The 21,055-nt window shown below is 43.2% G+C and overlaps 1 protein-coding gene across 3 annotated transcripts in view; it reads left to right on the top strand.

The window, feature by feature from the left end:
* Nucleotides 1-17,012: 17,012 nt before the first annotated feature.
* The window catches only part of LOC106564922 (alpha-1,6-mannosylglycoprotein 6-beta-N-acetylglucosaminyltransferase B), a 145,452-nt gene continuing 141,409 nt past the window's right edge, over nucleotides 17,013-21,055 (top strand). For all 3 annotated transcript variants that reach the window (XM_014131446.1, XM_045691265.1, XM_014131445.1), the window contains exon 1: nucleotides 17,013-17,671. Coding sequence is in view for 2 of the 3 variants with exons in the window: in XM_045691265.1 (XP_045547221.1) it covers nucleotides 17,604-17,671 (68 nt within the window). In the remaining variant the exon portion in view is untranslated. The remainder of the gene's footprint in view (nucleotides 17,672-21,055) is intronic.

Here is a 21,055-nt window from a genome sequence, read left to right as displayed (position 1 = left end):
GTTCTGAGAGCCTATGGGAGCCGTAGGAAGTGTCACGTTACAGCAAAGATCCTCAGTCTTCAATAAAAAGAGCCAAGATGAACAACAACTTGTCAGACAGGCCACTTCCTGGTCAGAATCTTCTCAGGTTTTTGCCTGCCATAGGAGTTCTGTTATACACAGACACCATTCAAACAGTTTATTGAAACTTTAGGGTGGTTTCTATCCAAAGCAAATAATTATATGCATATTCCAGTTACTGGGCAGGAGTAGTAACCAGATTAAATCAGGTAAGTTTTTTATCCGGCCGTGTAAATACTGCCCCCTATCCCCAACAGACTGCTGGCTATGCCTATCCAGCACAACACTGGAATTCTTCCAAGTCAAGGTAAGCTTTTACAAATTTATTGCCACCGGGGCCCACCGGTGTACTGCTGAACTGCTAACTGACTGTACACTATGCTGCATGATTGTAGCGGGTTTACTAACGTCTTAGTTATATTAGCTATGTTGACTAGGACTTTACTTTAGCTAATATGGTGACAACGATGTAGGCTCTGTGTAGCGGTTATGATATGGTTTGGCTTGGAAAGGTTTTTTCGCATGGTCACATACAGCTGATGTGTTGTGCATTGCAGTCCACAATCGAAAGGAAAAGGTGAAAAGAGAATACAACGTGGCTACTATGAAAGTGAACTGTGTTTACATGTGACCAGGGGCTGTATTAATTCCACCAATTCTGTTAAATCGTTTCTTAAAACGGAAACAAACGGAGCAAAACAGGTATTAACTTACACTACTGTTCAAAAGTTTGGGGTCACTTAGAAATGTCCTTGTTTTTGAAAGAAAAGCACATTTTTTGTCCATTAAAATAACATAAAATTGATCAGAAATACTGTGTTGTCACATCCTGACCAGTAAAGGGGTTATTTGTTATTGTAGTTTGGTCAGGACGTGGCAGAGGGTGTTTGTTTTATGTGGTTCAGGGTTTGTTGGGATATGTTCTTATGTAAGAGGGGTGTTTGTTTTATGTGTCCCAGGGTTTTTGGGTATTGTTCTGTTTTGTATTTCTATGGTTTTTCTATGGCTCTCAATCAGGAATCGTTGTTGCTGATTGGGAGTCATACTTAGGTAGCCCTTTTTTCACCTGTCTTTTGTGGGAAGTTGTTTTTGCATTGCTGTGTGTAGCCTGCAAGACTGTTTGTCGTTCGTTCGTTTTCTTGTTTTGTTTTTTCAGTGTTCAAATAAAAGTAAATATGAGCACTCAACCCGCTGCGCCTTGGTCTACTCCATACGATGACCGTTACAGAACTTCCCACCACCAACGGACCAAGCAGCGGGGGAAGGAGCAGCAGAGGAACTATGTGGACTACAAGGAATCATGGACATGGGAAGAAATTCTGGACGGGGCTGGACCATGGCACCAGGCTGGTGAATACCGTCGCCCACCGGAGGAGATGGAGGCAGCCAAGCCGGAGCGGTGCCGGTATGAGGCTTTATACGCGCCGATTGGAAAGCACGAGAGGCACCCCCAATAATTTTTTTGGGGCCAAGGGTGAGCCCTAAGCCAACTCCCCATGCTTATTATGAGGAGCATATGGAGTGGAGAGCGCCGGAGTATGCAGAAGTGCACACCATCTCGCCCATGCGCACGCACGCACAGTCCGGTGCGAGCGATCCCAGCCCCTCGCAAGTGCCGTGCTAGAGTGGGCATCCAGCCTGGAAGGAGAATGCCCACGCAGCGCATCTGGCCACCGGTGCGCCTCCTAGGCCCAGGCTACCCTATGCCTGCTTTATGCACGGCAACCATCAGGCCTCTGCACAGCCCAGTTCGCCCTGTACCAGCACTCGTGCAGGGCTGCTATTACCATCCAGCCAGGACAGGTTGTGCAGGAGGTGCGCTCCGGAGCCGAGAGAGCCGCCCCACGGTCCGGAGCCGAGAGAGCCGCCCCACGGTCCGGAGCCGAGAGAGCCGCCCCACGGTCCGGAATCGGCACAGCCAGAGTGGCCCTACGGTCCGGAATCAGCGTAGCCAGAGACGCCCTTCAGCCCAAGGTCTCCAGCGATGCACATCAGCCCGAGGTCTCCAGCGATGCACATCAGCCCGAGGTCTTCAGCGATGTGCCTTAGCCCAGAGACTTCGGGAAGGGTAACATTTAATAATTATTTAGCGGGGGTGGACAGGTTAGGTGGGGGAGTAAGGCCGGAGCCTGAGCCACCTCCATAGTAGGGGGGGGGTGTAGCACAAGAACCATCGGTGACGGTGGCCACCCTCCCTTCCCTCCCTTTAGTTTGGGATTATTTTGGTTTTGGGGTTATTTTTTGTGTGAGGTGCATCCGGGGTCTGCACCTTTGGGGGGGGGGTACTGTCACGTCCTGACCAGTAAAGGGGTTATTTGTTATTGTAGTTTGGTCAGGACGTGGCAGGGGTTTGTTGGGATATGTTCTTATGTAAAAGGGGTGTTTGTTTTGTGTGTTCCGGGGTTTTTGGGTATTGTTCTGTGTGTTCCGGGGTTTTTGGGTATTGTTCTATGTGTTCCGGGGTTTTTGGGTATTGTTCTATGTGTTCCGGGGTTTTTGGGTATTGTTCTATGTGTTCCGGGGTTTTTGGGTATTGTTCTATGTGTTCCGGGGTTTTTGGGTATTGTTCTATGTGTTCCGGGGTTTTTGGGTATTGTTCTATGTGTTCCGGGGTTTTTGGGTATTGTTCTATGTGTTCCGGGGTTTTTGGGTATTGTTCTATGTTTTATATTTCTATGGTTTTTCTATGTTATGTATTTCTTTGTTGGCCTGGTATGGCTCTTAATCAGGAACAGCTGTACATCGTTGTTACTGATTGGGAGTCATACTTAGGTAGCCCTTTTTTCACCTGTCCTTTCTGGGAAGTTGTTTTTGCATTGCTGTGTGTAGCCTGCAAGACTGTTTGTCGTTCGTTTTCTTGTTTAAGTGTTCAATAAAAGTAAATATGAGCACTCAACCCGCTGCGCCTTGGTCTACTCCATATGACGACCGTTACAGTGTAGACATTGTTAATTTTGTAAATGAAAATTGTAGCTGGAAACGGCTGATTTGTAAAGGAATATCTACATAGGCGTACAGAGGCCCATTATTAGCAACCATCACTCCTGTGTTCCAATGGCATGTTGTTTTAGCTAATCCAAGTAGAATTCCTGATTCTACCTGGATTATGTTGGAGAGGCTTCCATTAAAGAACACCCTCTGTGTTCACCCTCTGTTAGACAGGTAACTCTTTATCCACAATATAGCAGGGGGTGTAAGCCATAACACATACGTTTTTCCAGTAGAAGAATATGATCGATAATGTCAAAAGCCGCACTGACGTCTAACAAAATAGCCCCCACAATCTTTTTATCATCAATTTCTCTCAGCCAATCAGTCATTTGTGTAAGTGCTGTTGTTGTTGAATGCCCTTCCCTATAAGCCTGCTGAAAGTCTGACAATTTGTTTACTGTAAAATAGCGTTGAATCTGGTCAAACACCATTTTTTCCAAAACTTTACTATGGGTTGGTAACAGGCTGAATGGTCGGCTATTTGAGCAGGTAAAAGGGGTTTTACTATACTTACAGAGAGGGGGGAAAAGTATTTGATCCCCTGCTGATTTTGTACGTTTGCCCACTGACAAAGAAATGACCAGTCTATAATTTTAATGGTAGGTTTATTTGAACAGCGAGAGACAGAATAACAACAAAAAATCCAGAAAAACGCATGTCAAAAATGTTAAAATGATTTGCATTTTAATGAGGGAAATAAGTATTTGACCCCTCTGCAAAACATGACTTAGTACTTGGTGCCAACAAGGGTTTTGCCAATCACAGAGGTCAGACGTTTCTTGTAATTGGCCACCAGGTTTGCACACATCTCAGGAGGGATTTTGTCTCACTCCTCTTTGCAGATCTTCTCCAAGTCATTAAGGTTTCGAGGCTGACGTTTGGCAACTCGAACCTTCAGCTCCCTCCACAGATTTTGTATGGGATTAAGGTCTGGAGACTGGCTAGGCCACTCCAGGACCTTAATGTGCTTCTTCTTGAGCCACTCCTTTGTTGCCTTGGCTGTGTGTTTTGGGTCATTGTGATGCTGGAATACCCATCCACGACCCATTTTCAATGACCTGGCTGAGGGGAGGAGGTTCTCACCCAAGATTTGATGGTACATGGCCCCGTCCATCGTCCCTTTGATGCAGTGAAGTTGTCCTGTCCCCTTAGCAGAAAAACACCCCCAAAGCATAATGTTTCCACCTCCATGTTTGACGGTGGGGATAGTGTTCTTGGGGTCATAGGCAGCATTCCTCCTCCTCCAAACACGGCAAGTTGAGTTGATGCCAAAGAGCTCCGTTTTGGTCTCATCTGACCACAACACTTTCACCCAGTTGTCCTCTGAATCATTCAGATGGTCATTGGCAAACTTCAGAAGGGCATGTATATGTGCTTTCTTGAGCAGGGGGACCTTGCGGGCGCTGCAGGATTTCAGTCCTTCACGGCGTAGTGTGTTACCAATTGTTTTCTTGGTGACTATGGTCCCAGCTGCCTTGAGATCATTGACAAGATCCTCCCGTGTAGTTCTGGGCTGATTCCTTACCGTTCTCATGATCATTGCAACTCCACGAGTTGAGATCTTGCATGGAGCCCCAGGCCGAGGGAGATTGACAGTTATTTTGTGTTTCTTCCATTTGCGAATAATCGCACCAACTGTTGTCACCTTCTCACCAAGCTGCTTGGCGATGGTATTGTAGCCCATTCCAGCCTTGTGTAGGTCTACAATCTTGTCCCTGACATCCTTGGAAAGCTCTTTGGTCTTGGCCATGGTGGAGAGTTTGGAATCTGATTGATTGATTGATTCTGTGGACAGATGTCTTTTTTACAGGTAACAAGCTGTGGTTAGGAGCACTCCCTTTAAGAGTGTGCTCTAATCTCAGCTCGTTACCTGTATAAAAGACACCTGGGAGCCAGAAATCTTTCTGATTGAGGGGGTCAAATACTTATTTCCCTCATTAAAATGCAAATCTATTTATAAAATTTTTGACATGCGTTTTTCTGGATTTTTTTGTTATTCTGTCTCTCACTGTTCAAATAAACCTACCATTAAAATTATAGACTGATCATTTCTTTGTCAGTGGGCAAATGTACAAAATCAGCAGGGGATTAAATATTTTTTTCTCTCACTGTAGGTAGCGGAATGACTTTTGCTTCCCTCCAGGCCTGAGGGCACACTTTCTAGTAGGCTTAAATTGAAGATATGGTAAATGGGAGTGGCAATATCGTCTGCTATTATCCTCAGTAATTTTCCATCCAAGTTGTCAGACTCCGGTGGCTTGTCATTGTTGATAGATTTTTTTAAATTCACCTCTTCCTCACTCACTTTATGGAATTCAAAATTACAATTCTTGCCTTTCAAAATTTGGTCAGATATACTTGGATGTGTAGTGTCAGTGTTTGTTGCTGGCATGTCATGCCTAAGTTTGCTAATCTTGCCAATTAAAAAAATCATTAAAAGTAGTTGGCAATATCAGTCGGTTTTGTGAGGAATGAGCCATCTGATTCAATGAATGATGGACCTGAGTTTGCCTTTTTTCCAAAAATTCCATTTAAGGTACTCCAAAGTGTTTTACTATCATTCTTTGTCATTTTTTGTATCATAGTGTAGTTTCTTCATAGTTTTATTCAGTTTAGACACATGATTTCTCAATTTGCAGTACGTTTTCCAATTGGTTGTGCAGCCAGACTTATTTGCCATTCCTTTCGCCTCATCCTTCTCAACCATACAATTGCTCAATTCCTCATCAATCCACTGGGATTTAAGTTTTACAGTCATTTTCTTAATGGGTGCATGCTTTTAGTAACTGGGATAAGCAATTTCATAAATGTGTCAAGTGCAACATCTGTTTGCTACTCATTACACACCACGGACCAACAAATATTATTTACATCAACAACATAGGAATCACTACAAAACCTATTGCATGACCGCTTATACACTATGTAAGGCCCAGCCTTTGGAACTTTGGTTTTCCTAGATATGGCTACTATATTGTGATCACTACATCCGATGCATCTGGATACTGCTTTCAAGCACATTTCTGCAGCGTTGGTAAAGATGTGACCAATACATGTTGATGTTTTCATTCCTGTGCTGTTTGTAACTACCCTGGTAGGTTATTTGATAACCTGAACCAGGTTGCAGGCACTGGTTACAGTTTGAAGCTTTTTCTTGAGTGGGCAGCTTGATGAAAGCCAGTAAATATTTAAATCAGAGAGAAAATATACCTCTCTATTTATATCACATACATTATCAAGCATTTCACACGTTATCCAGATAGTGACTATTAGCACTTGGTGGTCTATAGCAGCTTCCCACAATAATGGGCTTTAGGTGAGGCAGATGAACCTGTAGCCATATTACTTCAACAGTATTTAACATAAGACTAGAAAGGATCTCTACAGGAATGTGGTTCTGAATATAAAACAGCAACATCTCCACCAGTGGCATTAGTATATTTTCTGAAAATGTTATAACCTTGTATTGCTACCACTGTATCATCAAAGTTATTGTCTAAGTGAATTTCAGAGATAGTAAGAATATGAATGTCATCTGTAACTAGCAAATGATGAAATTCATGAACCTTGTTTCTTAAGTTGAAGTCGGAAGTTTACATACACCTTAGCCAAATACATTTAAACTCAGTTTCACTATTCCTGACATTTAATCCTAGTAACAATTCCCTGTTTGAGGTCAGTTAGGATCACCACTTTATTTTAAGAATGTGAAATGTCAGAATAATAGTAGAGAGAAGGATTTATTTCAGCTTTTATTTCTTTCATCACATTTCCAGTGGGTCAGAAGTTTACATGCACTCAATTAGTATTTGGTAGCATTGCCTTTAAATTGTTTAACTTGGGTAAAACGTTTAGTATAACCTTCCACAAGCTTCCACAATAAGTTGGGTGAATTTTGGCCCATTCCTCCTGACAGAGCTGATGTAAATGAGTCAGGTTTGTAGGCCTCCTTGCTCGCACACGCTTTTTCAGTTCTGCCCACAAATGTTCTATAGGATTGAGGTCAGGGCTTTGTAATGGCCACTCCAATACCTTGACTTTGTTGTCCTTAAGCCATTTTGCCACAACTTTGGAAGTATGCCTGGGGTCATTGTCAATTTGGAAGACCCATTTGTGACCAAGCTTTAACTTCCTGACTGATGTCTTGAGATGTTGCTTCAATATATCCACCTAATTTTCCTCCCACATGATGCCATCTATTTTGTGAAGTGCACCAGTCCCTCCTGCTGCAAAGCAGCCCCACAACATGATGCTGCCACCCCCATGCTTCACGGTTGGGATGGTGTTCTTCGGCTTGCAAGCGTCCCCCTTTATCTTCCAAACATAACGATGGTAATTATGGGCAAACAGTTCTATTTTTGCTTCATAAGACCAGAGGACATTTCTCCAAAAAGTACGATCTTTGTCCCCATGTGCAGTTGCAAACCGTAGTCTGGCTCTTTATGGCGGTTTTAGAGCAGTGGCTTCTTTCTTGCTGAGCGGCCTTTCAGGTTATGTTGATATAGGACTCCTTTTTCTGTGGATATAGATACTTTTGTACCCGTTTCCTCCAGCATCTTCACAAGGTCCTTTGCTGTTGTTCTGGGTTTGATTTGCACTTTTCGCACCAAAGTACGTTCATCTCTAGGAGACAGAATGTGTCTCCTTCCTGAGCGGTCCCATGGTGTTTCTACTTGCGTACTATTGTTTGTACAGATGAACGTGGTACCTTCAGGCGTTTGGAAATTGCTCCCAAGGATGAACCAGACTTGTGGAGGTCTACAATTTTTTTCTGAGGTTTTTGCTGATTTCTTTTGATTTTCCCGTGATGTTAAGCGAAGAGGCACTGAGTTTGAAGGTAGGCCTTGAAATACATCCACAGGTACACCTGCAATTGACTCAAATGATGTCAATTAGCCTATCAGAAGCTTCTAAAGCCATGACATAATTTTCTGGAATTCTCCAAGCTGTTTAAAGGCACAGTCAACTTGGTGTATGTAAACTTCTGACCCACCGGAATTGTGACACAGTGAATTATAAGTGAAATAATCTGTCTGTAAACAATTGTTGGAAAAATTACTTGTGTCCTGCACAAAGTAGATGTCTTAACCGACTTCCCAAAACTATAGTTAACAAGATATTTGTGGAGTGGTTGAAAAACGAGTTTTAATGACTCCAACCTAAGTGTATGTAAACTTCTGACTTCAACTGTATGTTAACATGGGCTATTTTGAGCACTTTTCTGTAAGGCTTGCTTGTTTGTTTTTATTGCTTTACTGGGAAGCTTAGCAGAAGTAAATATTCTCATGTTATTTATGTTAGTGCAGGGTGAGCTGCACACAGTGGACTTCATACTAGAGCACACACCGCCACAGTGCTAACAGCATAAATTTGGTTCATAGGCTACAATTGCTGCATAGAATTATACAACTGTAAGATCAGCAGAGGCATTCAGGGCAGTTAGAGGGACATAAATTAGATTAATTCCATTGTGTCTTCCAATGCTCCTGGTGTAATGTACATTTGCTAAAGCATTATGATGATTCAGCGACACAATGGTAGGGATTAACTGAGCTGGGCTTGGGTCATTAAGTCATTGTCTCAACGCAGCCTCATAATGCTGTTTTATTTTTTATATTTCACCTTTATTTAACCAGGTAGGCAAGTTGAGAACAAGTTCTCATTTACAACTGCGACCTGGCCAAGATAAAGCAAAGCAGTGCGACCAAAAACAACACAGAGTTACACGTGGGATAGACAAACGTACAGTCAATAACACAATAGAGAAATCTATGCACAGTGTGTGCAAATGTAGAAAGATTAGGGAGGTATGGCAATAAATAGGCCATAGTGGCGAAATAATTACAATTTGGCATTAACACTGTAGTGATAGATGAGCAGTTGAGGATGTGCAAGTAGAGAATAGAGATACTGGGGTGGAAAAGAGGGGTTGGCTTTGGGGATAACCAGTGAAATATACCTGCTGGAGCGGGTGCTACGGGTGGGTGTTGCTATGGTGACCAGTGAGCTGACATAAGGCGGGGCTTTACCTAGCAACGACTTATAGATGACCTGGGGCCAGTGGGTGTGGTGACAAATATGTAGCGAGGGCCAGCCAACGAGAGCATACAGGTCGCAGTGGTGGGTAGTATACGGGGCTTTGGTGACAAAACAGATGGCACTGTGATAGACTACATCCAATTTGCTGAGTAGCATTGGAGGCTATTTTGTAAATGACATCGCTGAAGTCAAAGATCGGTAGGATAGTCAGTTTTACGAGGGTATGTTTGGCAGCATGAGTGAAGGAGGCTTTGTTGTGAAATAGGAAGCTGATTCTAGATGTAATTTTGGATTGGAGATGCTTAATGTGAGTCTGGAAGGAGAGTTTAGTCCAACCAGACACCAAGGTATATGTAGTTGTCCACATATTCTAAGTCAGAACCGTCCAGAGTAGCGATGCAATTCGGGTGGGCGGGTGAGGGCAGCAATCAGTTGAAGAGCATGCGTTTAGTTTTACTAGCATTTACAAGCAGTTGGAGGCCCCGGAAGGAGTGTTGTATGGCATTGAAGCTTGTTTGGAGGTTTGTTAACACAGTGTCCAAAGAAGGGCCAGATATATACAGAATGGTGTCGTCTGCGTAGAGGTGGATCAGACAATCACCAGCAGCAAGAGCGACATCATTGATAAATACAGAGAAAAGAGTCAGCCCAAGAATTGAACCCTGTGGCACCCCCATAGAGACTGCCAGAGGTCCGGACAACAGGCCCTCCGTTTGACACACTGAACTCTATCTAAGTAGATGGTGAACCAGGCAAGGCAGTCATTTGAGAAACCACGGCTATTGAGTCTGCAGATAAGAATGTGGTGATTGACAGAGTCAAAGCCTTGGCCAGGTCAATGAAGACGGCTGCACAGTACTGTCTCAGCTGATAATTTTAGAAAGAGAGTGTCCAGATTGTCTAGCCCAGCTAATTTGTAGGGATCTAGATTGTGCAGCTCTTTCAGAACATCAGTTATCTGGATTTGGGGGAAGGAGAAGCGGGGGGAGTGGGCTTGGGCAAGTTGCTGTGGGGGGTGCAGAGTTGTTGGCCGGAGTAGGGATAGCCAGGTGAAAAGCATGGCCAACCTAGAAAAATGCTTATTGAAATTCGATTATCGTACATTTTTCGGTGGTTACAGTGTTTCCTAGCCTCAGGGCAGTGGGCAGCTGCTCTTATTCTCCATGGACTTTACAGTGTCCCAAACCTTTTTGGAATTAGTGCTACAGGAAGCAAATTTATGTTTAAAAAAGCTAACCTTAGCTTTCCTAACTGACTGTGTATATTGGTTCCTGACTTCCCTGAAAAGTTCCATATCGCGGGGGCTGTCTGATGTTAATGCAGTATGCCACAGGATGTTTTTGTGCTGGTCAAGGGCAGTCAAGTCTGGAGTAAACCAAGGGCTATACTTGTTCTTAGTTCTACATTTTTTGAATGGGGCATGCTTGTTTAAGATGGTGAGGAAAGCACTTTTAAAAGAACAACCAGTCATCCTCTACTGACGGGATGAGGTCAATATCCTTCCAGGATACCTGGGCCAGGTCAATTAGAAAGGCCTGCTCGCTGAAGTGTTTTAGGGAGCGTTTGACAGTGATGAGGGGCGGTCGTTTGACTGCGGACCCATTACGGACGCAGACAATGAGGCAGTGATCGCTGAGATCCTGGTTGAAGACAGCAGAGGTGAATTTAAACGGCAAGTTGGTCAGGATGATATCTATGAACTTTGCAGGCTAACTCCACCCCCTTTGGCAGTTCTATCTTGTCGGAAAATGTTGTAGTTGGGGATGGAAATTTCTGAATTTTTGGTGGCCTTCCTAATCCAGGATTCAGACACGGCTAGGACATCAGGGTTGGCGGAGTGTACTAAAGCAGTGAATAAAACAAACTTAGGGTGGAGGCTTCTGATGTTAACATGCATGAAACCAAGGCTTTTACGGTTACAGGAGTCAACAAACGAGAGTGCCTGGGGAATAGGTGTAGTGCTGGGGGCTACAGGGCCTGGCTTAACCTCTACATCACCAGAGGAACAGAGGAGGAGTAGGATAACGGTACAGCTAAAGGCTATAAGAACTGGTCGTCTTCTGCGTTGGGAACAGAAAATAAAAGGAGCACATTTCTGGGCATGGTAGAATAGATTCAGGGCATAATGTACAGACAGTGGTATGGTAGGATGTGAGTACAGTGGAGGTACACCTAGGCGTTGAGTGACGATGAGAGAAATTGTGTCTCTGGAGGCACCAGTTAAGCCAGGTGAGGTCTCCGCATGTGTGGGGGGTGGGAAAAAAGAGCTATCTAGACATGTTGAGCGGGACTGGGGGTTCTACAGTGAAATAAAACAATAACTAACCGAAACAGCAGTAGATAAGGCATATTGACATTAGGGAGAGGCATGTGTAGCCGTGTGATCATAGGGTCCAATGAGCAGCAATAGGTGAGTCAGGGAGCCGTTCGGTAGTCGCTACTACGCTAGGTGAGTGGGAGACATGGCTTTCAGAACGCTAGCGAGCAGGGGCTAGCAGATGGGTCTTCGGGGACATCGCAACGGAAAAGCCTGTTGAAACCACATCGGACGATTACGTCGGCAGACCAGTCGTGATGGATCGGCGGCGCTACGTGTCGGCAATAAAGGGTCCAGGCCAATTGGCAAAAGAGGTATTGTAGCCCAAGAAATAGCTGGTATACCTCTTCGGCTAGCTGGGAGATGGGCCTAGCTTGAGGCTAGCTCAAGGCTAACTGGTGTTTGCTTCAGGACAGAGGCGTTAGCCAGCAATAGCCACTCGGTTGCATCTAGCTAGCTGCGATGATCCGGTGTAATGTCCAGAGCTTGCGGCAGGAATCCGGCAATGTGGTAGAGAAAAGCAGTCCAATATGCTCTGGGTTGATATATCGTGCTGTGCAGACTGGCAGGTTTTGACCGAGCTAAAGCTGGCTGGTGTCCGAGCTAACGGTGAAGACAGCTAGCAGTGGCTAGCTGACTACTAGCTAGTAGATAGTGAGCTGGCTAACTTCTGATGGGGGTTCCAATTATAAAGTATAAAAATAGCAGATCCCTACCACATTGGGTGAGGCGGATTGCAGGAAAGTATATTCAGTTTGTAGATGGAAAGTGAGATTAAGATATATACAAAAAAAACAAAGAAACTAGTTGAGGTAAGATCATGGGACAAGACAAACACAAAGACTGCTATGCCATCTTGGATTGCCAATAAATAAAGTGAAAGGATCCGGGAACCCAAATTATTTGGGTAGAGATGAGAGGGAAATATTAGCAATTGTATTACACCTGTGATTGAGAACACCTCCTGAATGCTCATGCACACACACACACACACACACACACACACACACACACACCTCCAAGACATTGGGTTAAATGTGGAAGACACATTTCAGTTGAATACATTCAGTTGTACAACTGACTAGGTATTCCCCTTTCCCACTGATTTCCCCCATTCATTACAAATAGATCAATGTCCGTTATTGTTACGTCCGCTCTCTACGCGTCTCTTCTCCACTTCTTCATCGATTCTCTTCATCCCTCCATTTGTATGTATCGCTCCCCCTCTTTTTTTACATCCATTAGTCCAAAGAAAGAGATTGCTAATTGGAACAAAAGCTGTTGGAATGAGAAACAATGGTCGGATAGGAGGGAACAGAGTTTCCATCCCAAATAGCACCCTATTCACTCTTTAGTGCACTACTTCTGACCAGAGCCCTATGGGTCCTAGTCAAAATAATGCACTGTATAGGGAATAAGATGCCAATAAGACGCAGCCAGAATGATTAACGATTATTCATTAGCTACTTTTTTCAATTACAGTTCAGCCTTAATTGTTTTTGTTTGTTTATCTCGACTCTCAGACACCCAATTAGCCAGTCTTTATTAGGGGAGCAAGGAGAAGAGGGAGGACGAGGACAATGATACGGATCATTTAAAATAGGCTTCCTTTTGCTCTTCTTATGTAACCTTCACTCCATCACAAGGGACTGGACAGGTAACAGTGCTCACCTGCTAGACAGGTACCCTAGTGGTTAGAGTGTTGGGCCAGTAGCCAAAAGGTTGCTAGATCAAATCTGGTGACAAAGTAGAAATCTGTTGTTCTGCCCCTGAACAAGGCAGTTAACCCATTGTTCCCAAGCTGTCATTGTAAATAACAACTTGTTCTTAACTGACTTGCCTAGTTAAATAAAAAAGTATAATAATATTGCTTTCATCCTCTGTTCAGATTAGTGCAGGTAAAATCGTAACAGGTCTCCCTAATTCACAATAGTGAGGATTCCTAAACTGGGCTGAGTTTAGGTTTGGCTTTGCATTGAGCCCAGAATCAAAGGTTAGTTGAAGTGCTCTGTGTGTCAACTAGCTAGATCCCAAACATGAACATATGGATCATGTGTGTACTCTGTCTACAAATGCTATACTAAATTACAATCTGCTTCTCATAACTCCACTCTCCTGTATGGTTTCTATTTACAGGACTAACATACCACGGGAAAAGCCTTTCAGCAGTGACAACACATTCCTAGCTGTAGAGTTCCTCAAGGTGCCATTGTGAATTAAATTAGATCGGTAACATTGGCAGTAGAGTATGTGATCACTGTGCATTATTCAAAACAGAGTATCCCCAGCCAACAACATCGACCTTACCTCAACTGTCATCTTTGGCTGGCAAAACAACGGATTTAAAATTACGTTCCGCATGGCCTGTGTTCTTGCTCTTTGTTCAAATCAAACCAAACGAGAAGCGAGGAAGCCTTTGACGCAAATCAATTCGCTCTCCCTTTTCACCACACAAACAGCTTCTCCTTTTCAACACAGGGTTATCAGCCCTGTCCAGAAGCCTACAATCTAGCGTGATTTACCATCCTGCACCAGACAAATATTATTTCATATGCTTTGTTTCCCTTGGTAATAGAACACAGACGACTTGTGTCGTCAGAAATAAGGTACCTCATTTATAAAACGGACTTACGATCAGTTTTGATCTTAAATATGACTTACGTAGAATACCACGTATATGTAGTTATTTATAAAACCTTACTTTGACCTGGAAATGATCTTATCTCTACGCAAAGTCTAGACTTGACATAAGTGATTTTCCTGCTGGTTATGTAGGGGTATTGCCGTTTGGGACGCAGATACGTCCAAGCATGTGGTGAACTTTGCTTTAGCTTTATGAACAATTTGTTAGGAATAATCAATTAAAGGTGTGAGGAATTAATTGCCAGACGTTAGGTGTTTTGAATTAAAAACAGGATGGATGTTCTATAAATAGTGTGTCAAATTAGAAAAAAGTAACCATGGCTGTTCTTGCATTATTGGAAGATTGAAAACCGTGCTTTTAGAAGGGAGAGAGTTTTCAGAGACCGGAATGACTTTTTTACGCATGATGATCCATGTCTTATAAATCGCTATCGTCTCCCAAGAAATGTTCTGTTAGATTTGTGCGTGGGTATATCACAGCCATCATTCAGCCGCATCCTGCCACAAATGCTCGAGGCGATTCCACACGTATTGTCCACGACGTACATTAGTTTCCCATTTACAGCCGACGAACAGACGCGCGAGAAAGCCGAGTTTGTCCGCTAATTAAATTTCCCAGGGGTCATATGTGCAGTTGACTGCACGCATTTTGCCTTACGCGCACCGTCTGTAGATGAACATGTATATGTTAACAGGAAGAATTTCCATTAATTGAATGTTCAGAACAGCTGCGATGCCCGTATGCAACTACTCAATGTATGCTCCAAGTGACCAGGGAATACGCACCACTCATTCATTCTGTTGCACAGCAGAGTAGGCCTGCGTCTAGAAGCTGGTGAGAGTGGAGGCGGGTGGCTTCTCTGTGAGTTATTTAAAAAAGTGTATAATAGCCTATTAAACGTGCAAAAGAATGTAACACAACGATTAGGTGTGTTACCCTATTAGGTGACTGGGGTTATCCACTGAAAACGTGTCTTTCAGTATCTTTGCCGGTCCAGGAACAGCAGACGAAATGCGCTACAATTTGGCGCACGGCAGAACTAGGTTGGTTGTAGAGCACACCATCGGACTGCTGAAGGGCAGGTGCCGTCAATTTGAAGGTCATTTGAGATTTACAGATCACAGGTGCGTAAATTACAAATGGGCTTCTTAAAACCTGCGTAAGCAAGTATCTTTTATGAATCGAACGTAAGCACACCGTCGGAAATGATCTTACGACTAAGTTCAAGTATAAATCATATATATATATAAATGAGCCCCCTGGTAACTTTTTTTTGAAGCTAGAGAACTTAAATGGCTTCTTTCTCTGTTACTGATGCTGGCACCATACTCCCTCCTGTCTCTGTCTGTCTACTGTTACAGTCTGTTGGTATGGTATATGGATGACACCAGTTATGCTGATTTCAGTGTTATACATCCCTCAAGTATAACACTCTGACAAGGACCAGGGCTTTATACACTCTTGCACAGTCTGCAGCTGTAATGATGGTTGCCATTGTGCGTTGAGTACCAGAATGACAGCAGGTACTGAACATTGGGTTGGATCCACTATGGTGCAGAACTGTACACGGAGCAGGTTTAGCCATAACACTACGTGTCTCAGTAAACTGCCAATGGTGTTAAGGGTTATTCTGCCCACTGTGAGGAGGGGAGCCCAGTGCCACTGCAGAGCAAATGAGTGTATGTCTGTGACAGAATGATCTTTAGACTGCATTGATCTCTTTTCTCATTCATGGAGGTGTGTGTGTGTGTGTGTGTGTGTGTGTGTGTGTGTGTGTGTGCGCAAACATCCACAAGTATTTGCAGGGGACATGGAAAGGATATAATACAATTATATTTTGTTATCCATTTGTGACAGGCTGGAAGCAACACATGGTCAGCCACAGGAGTATGCCGCCCAATATGGGAAAGTTAATTCCCTTCCTGTGCATTTTGGTAGAGAGTGTAAAATCATCAACAGGTATCCCTAATTCACAATAGTGTTTTTTCCACAACAGACTGAGAATAGACCAAAACAGAGTCCCCTGAACCAATGATACTGTACCTTAATTTGGAGGGCCAATGCGCTGCCTGTCAGTCAAAGTGACACATCAATGTCTCTCTCATGCATGACTGGGCTGGAGATTTCTATTTTCTGTCATCTGCATTTGGGCCCCTACAGATCTGCTCTCACACTGACTCGCTCTGTGCCGATTTCTGCTTCGCCGCACCAGTGATTCAGAGAGCTGGAAAGTGTGATGGAACTTGTGATGTGTCTGAATATGATTTTCTCTCCTTTTGGTGCTTTTTTTTTATACATCGGCCCATTCCAGGCCCACAGGGAATGTGCAGAGTAGTCTTATAGCTTATTGTGTGTCGGATTCAATTCATTGTCAGTTTGCAGGTTTATAGTTAATCAAACCACTAACTTCTTACCTTTTAATATAGGACAACTCAGTGTATTCTGGATGCATATATAAACACCTTTACCAATGAAGCAACATTGCAGTATAATATAAGGGAATGTCGTTATTATGAGGCGAATCCATGTTCGCCGTTCAAGTGACCGCTGGGTGTCACTGTTGCATCCGAATCGATGTAGAGTTTGGTCGCTGTCCACGGTCCTGAAATAGACAGCGACAGCTATAACGGAGGGTGAATATCTCCGCCGCTGGATGAGCTATCAGCGTGGCATTTCTTTGAAGAGACATTGGAATATGAGTACCTTACACAAATATTTGTTTGAAAGAGCTACCGGACAAATAGTTTTTACAATATGCAATATTATAAAATTGCCAATGCAAGGCATAGTAACGAAATGGTCTATTTTGCACAATAATGATCTAAGTCAGCAAAACTTTAATTGATATAAATGTCACTGGTGGCACAATGTGTTTTGAACATTAACCGTAGATGGCGCTATAACGAAACGTGTGCTTAAGGTAGCAGCCTAACTACCAAACGCACTGCAATTTCTCAACCCTCCCGAACCAGACACCCAAAAGCACTCGCGTGGAAAGGAGGTTGAGTAAAGCCCCCAAAGGATACGGGAGGACAAACGCTCTAACGCGCATTAGTTCGTCGCTTTCTTCAGAGAGGAAAGGTACCCAATAGACTTCGTTCTCCGAGAGTCCACAGTACATATTGGGAACAGGGATTTTGGAGACCAAGTTGCAGAGAAATCAACTGATTCATATTTTGTTCCACATCTGCTTTGAGGAATGCTACTCTAATACGCGACAAACCAGACCGTATCGTTCCAGTTATCCGGACAACCTGCAGCGACTAAAATCGAGATTATTTATTTAATTTGCAAAGTGACATAATGCAATCTAAATCGTAGGATTAAAAACAGACTTCGCTCAAATTTCAAGAAGTCAGAACTCTGGTTTAAGCTACTGTTCGCGTATTCAATTAAACGAAAACTTATGGATACAATCTTACATCTGACTATTTTCTCGGAGTTGAAGCATTAAAACGCGGGCGGCGTGCAGCAGTTTCAGCACCTAGTCGAGGCCCAGGTTGCGAGGTTAACGATGTCGGGGGTCGCTTGTTTGGTTGCGTGTTTTGGGAAATGATTACTGGCAACATCGACGGTAAAATAATGGTTAGAAGATGGCTTGTGACGTTCAAACCGTTCAGGTAAGAGACAAAAAATGTGTAGCCTAATATTTCCACTCTAGGCTTTGGTATTCATTTATAACACCCGGCACATGTGTTACAAATGAATATATTGTCATGGAATAGCCCATTTCTTTTTTAAAAGCATGGCCATCCTGCATGCGCGTGAGTGTGTTTGGTAATCTGTGAAGGAGTCTCCCGACAACACCAGCTGTTTTTTTCCTCTAACAGAGAAACGAGATTAAATTAGAGATGACATTACTGTGTTCACAGCTATATCCGTATGTCAACAGTAAACACGTAAAGCGCATTATCAACCTAGCGAGCGGTAATAAGATGCTTATCGCTTGGTTTGCTTCATTAACATGGCACCATATTCCCAAATGGCACCATATTCCCCATATAGTGGACTACTTTTGACCAGGGCCTACACACAATACCCCATAATGTCAAAATGTAATCATGTTTTTCGATAGTAACTACAAAGATACAATTGTCTTTCCTAACTCAGTTGCCGGAGAGAGGAAATACACCGTTCAGGGATTTCACCATGAGGCCAATGGTGACTTTAAAACAGTTACAGAGTTTAATGGCTGTGATAGGAGAACTGAGGCTAGATCAACAACATTGTAGTTACTCCACAATACTAACCTTAACAGAGTGAAATTAATGCATCCTGTTTACAACAAGGCACTGAAGTAACACAGCAAAACATTTGGCAAAGCAATTCACTTTACTGAGTACCCCTGCGAATATTATGGGTATGCTTGTAGTGGTTAAGGACTGGGGCATTTCTCAGAATAAAAAATAAACGGATTGGAGTTAAGCACAGGTAAAACCCAAGAGGAAAACCTGCTTCAGTCTGCTTTCCACCAGGCACTGGGAGATTAATACATTTTTCAACAGGACAATAACCTAAAACACAAGGCCAACTCTATACTGAAATGCTTAAAAAGAAGACCGTGAATGTTCCTGAGTGACCAAGTTACAGTTTAGACTTAAATCTACTTCAAATCTATGGCAAAACCTGAACATGGTTGTTTAGAAATGATCAACAACCAATTTGGCAGAGCTTGAAGAAAAATAAAGAAAAAAAAATAGGCTAATGTTGCACAATCCAGGTGTGGAAAGCTCTTAGAGACTTACCCAGAAAGACTCACAGCTGTAATCACTGCCAACGATGCTTATACAAAGTATTGACTGAGGAGTGTGAATACTTATGTAAATGATCCATTGCCCATATCCTTCTTTAGTGGATCCCGTGTGGCTCAGTTGGTAGAGCATGGTGTTTGCAACGCCAGGGTTGTGGGTTCGATTCCCACGGGGGACCAGTATAGAAAAAATGTATGAAATGTAAGTCGCTCTGGATAAGAGCATCTGCTAAATGACTAAAATGTAAATGTGGTGCATCTGGATTTTCTCCATTCCCTCAGCCTGTCCCCGAAGGGGTTAACATTGATATAAATTCTCCATTCTGTGAATTTTTAAAAGTATTTTTATAAACCCCTATAATTTTCTCTGGTTCAACCTCAAATCCTAGTGTGCAGATTAGAGGTTCAATCAGGCTGCATTTAGATAAGGCAGCCCAATTCTGATATTTTTTTTCACTAATTGGTCTTTTGACCACTCAGATCAGCTCTGAAAAAGATCTGATGTGAAAAGATTCAATGTTAGGGATCGAAATTTATTGGGGGGGGGGGATGGGGCTGGTACAACTCAAGGTGTCTAAAAAAATGCACCCTCCCGCCCCCACCCCCTCCCCCGCCCCCTTCCCCAAAGCTACAAATGACCCTCCCCTTGTACTGTAAGTAAAATGAACAAACTCCCCCCTCATAGAATTAACTCAAAATGTATGTTTATGAACACAAATAAATATAGCTTATAAACGTGGATATCAACTTTTCCAATTCAGCATGCTTTTGTGGCACAGTCGATGCCATGCAGGGCTACTGGCCAGAAGGTTGAGGGTTCACTGACCACCACAGACGAGCTCACTCTCCCTGCCTGTTTCATTACACTACGATCAGAGCCGACTGCAGGCAATCAGATTTTCAACATTTTGATGCTATATTTCTAATTATATAAAATATATGCAACAAATTTTCCACCAACAGGTTTTTGTGTCAATGCAACACACAACCAATGAAACAAAATATATCGACTTCGGGGACTTCAATATCACTTCAACACCACACTAAATAGACTGTCAATCTAGACAAACGGAAAATACATCCCTCCCTACTCAGTATCGAAGGCTTGGCTTGACAATCTATGAATGTCATGAAACTTTTTTGTGTTTTGTAACAGATGTCTCTTTCCATTCATCAATTGGCCACTGCACAGTTTGGATTAATATATATATATTTTTATTTGTCATTTAAAAAAAAAATATATATATACACAGATTATTAAAAAGAAAATGGTATAAAGATAGGCATTATATTGTTAGATTATAGGAGTAACTCTGGTAGGCCTGAAACGGTCTTCCTCACCTCGGAGTCAGTTGGAGCACCGTGGCGCACTGCCTTCATATCATAGGCCCGCAGTAGCTAGAGATTAATAACAGCCACACCATACCTTCACAAGGTTTGGTCTCTAAACTTTATTAGGGTAATATCAAAAGTAAGTAAAGCCATTGCTTATAGGGAAAATACGAGCAGAAGAGTGAATGTAAACCAGGGGAAAAAATAAACTACCCTCAAAAGACCAATTAGTGGTAAAAATATCAGAATTGGTCTGCCTGTGTGAACTAGCCTACATTCAAAACAAACCATTAAAAAATCATTATACAGAGGGCAATCCTAATTGTCCCATTAACATCAGTAACAATGAGCGGAAGGCGGAAGACTGCAGAAAAAACAGCCTACCAAATTATTTGAAAACAGTCCGCTGAGCACCCAACAAGCCAACCGCCGGTTCACTTCAATCAACCTGGGGCCGAGATCTGATAAGCGCAGGTACGTGCGGCAAGCCAATTAGGAGATAGTGGATCTGTGCGTCTGATCCAATTACCCGACCCAAGCATTTACTTTAAGCGTTTTAATTAGAGAGGAGTCCGGCAGGCCCTGTGTCTAATCCTCCTTTATTATCACCCCTCCATCACCCCAGGTCCTCTATCACCCTCATGGAGGGGCTTTGAAATGGGGATAAACGATATGGGAGGAAAGGTGGAATCGATCACCCTGAGACGGGACTGGGGCACAGTGCTTTGACAGACATGCACTCCGAAGCACACATAATTGAAAAGAACACTGCATCTCCATGCAGAAGCATTAGGGACACGTACGCGCGCCCACGGCAAAGCATACTTATGCATACACACGCACACACACACATTACACACACACACACACACTCCATATGGCCTTGTTGAGGATTATAGAGCCCAAAGAAGCCCAAAGGTCA

The sequence above is a fragment of the Salmo salar genome, chromosome ssa12, assembly GCF_905237065.1.
Source record: "Salmo salar chromosome ssa12, Ssal_v3.1, whole genome shotgun sequence".
NCBI classification, from domain to species: domain Eukaryota; kingdom Metazoa; phylum Chordata; class Actinopteri; order Salmoniformes; family Salmonidae; genus Salmo; species Salmo salar.
The sequence above is the reverse complement of the archived record's forward strand: the minus strand, read 5'-3'. Positions and strand labels throughout refer to the sequence as shown.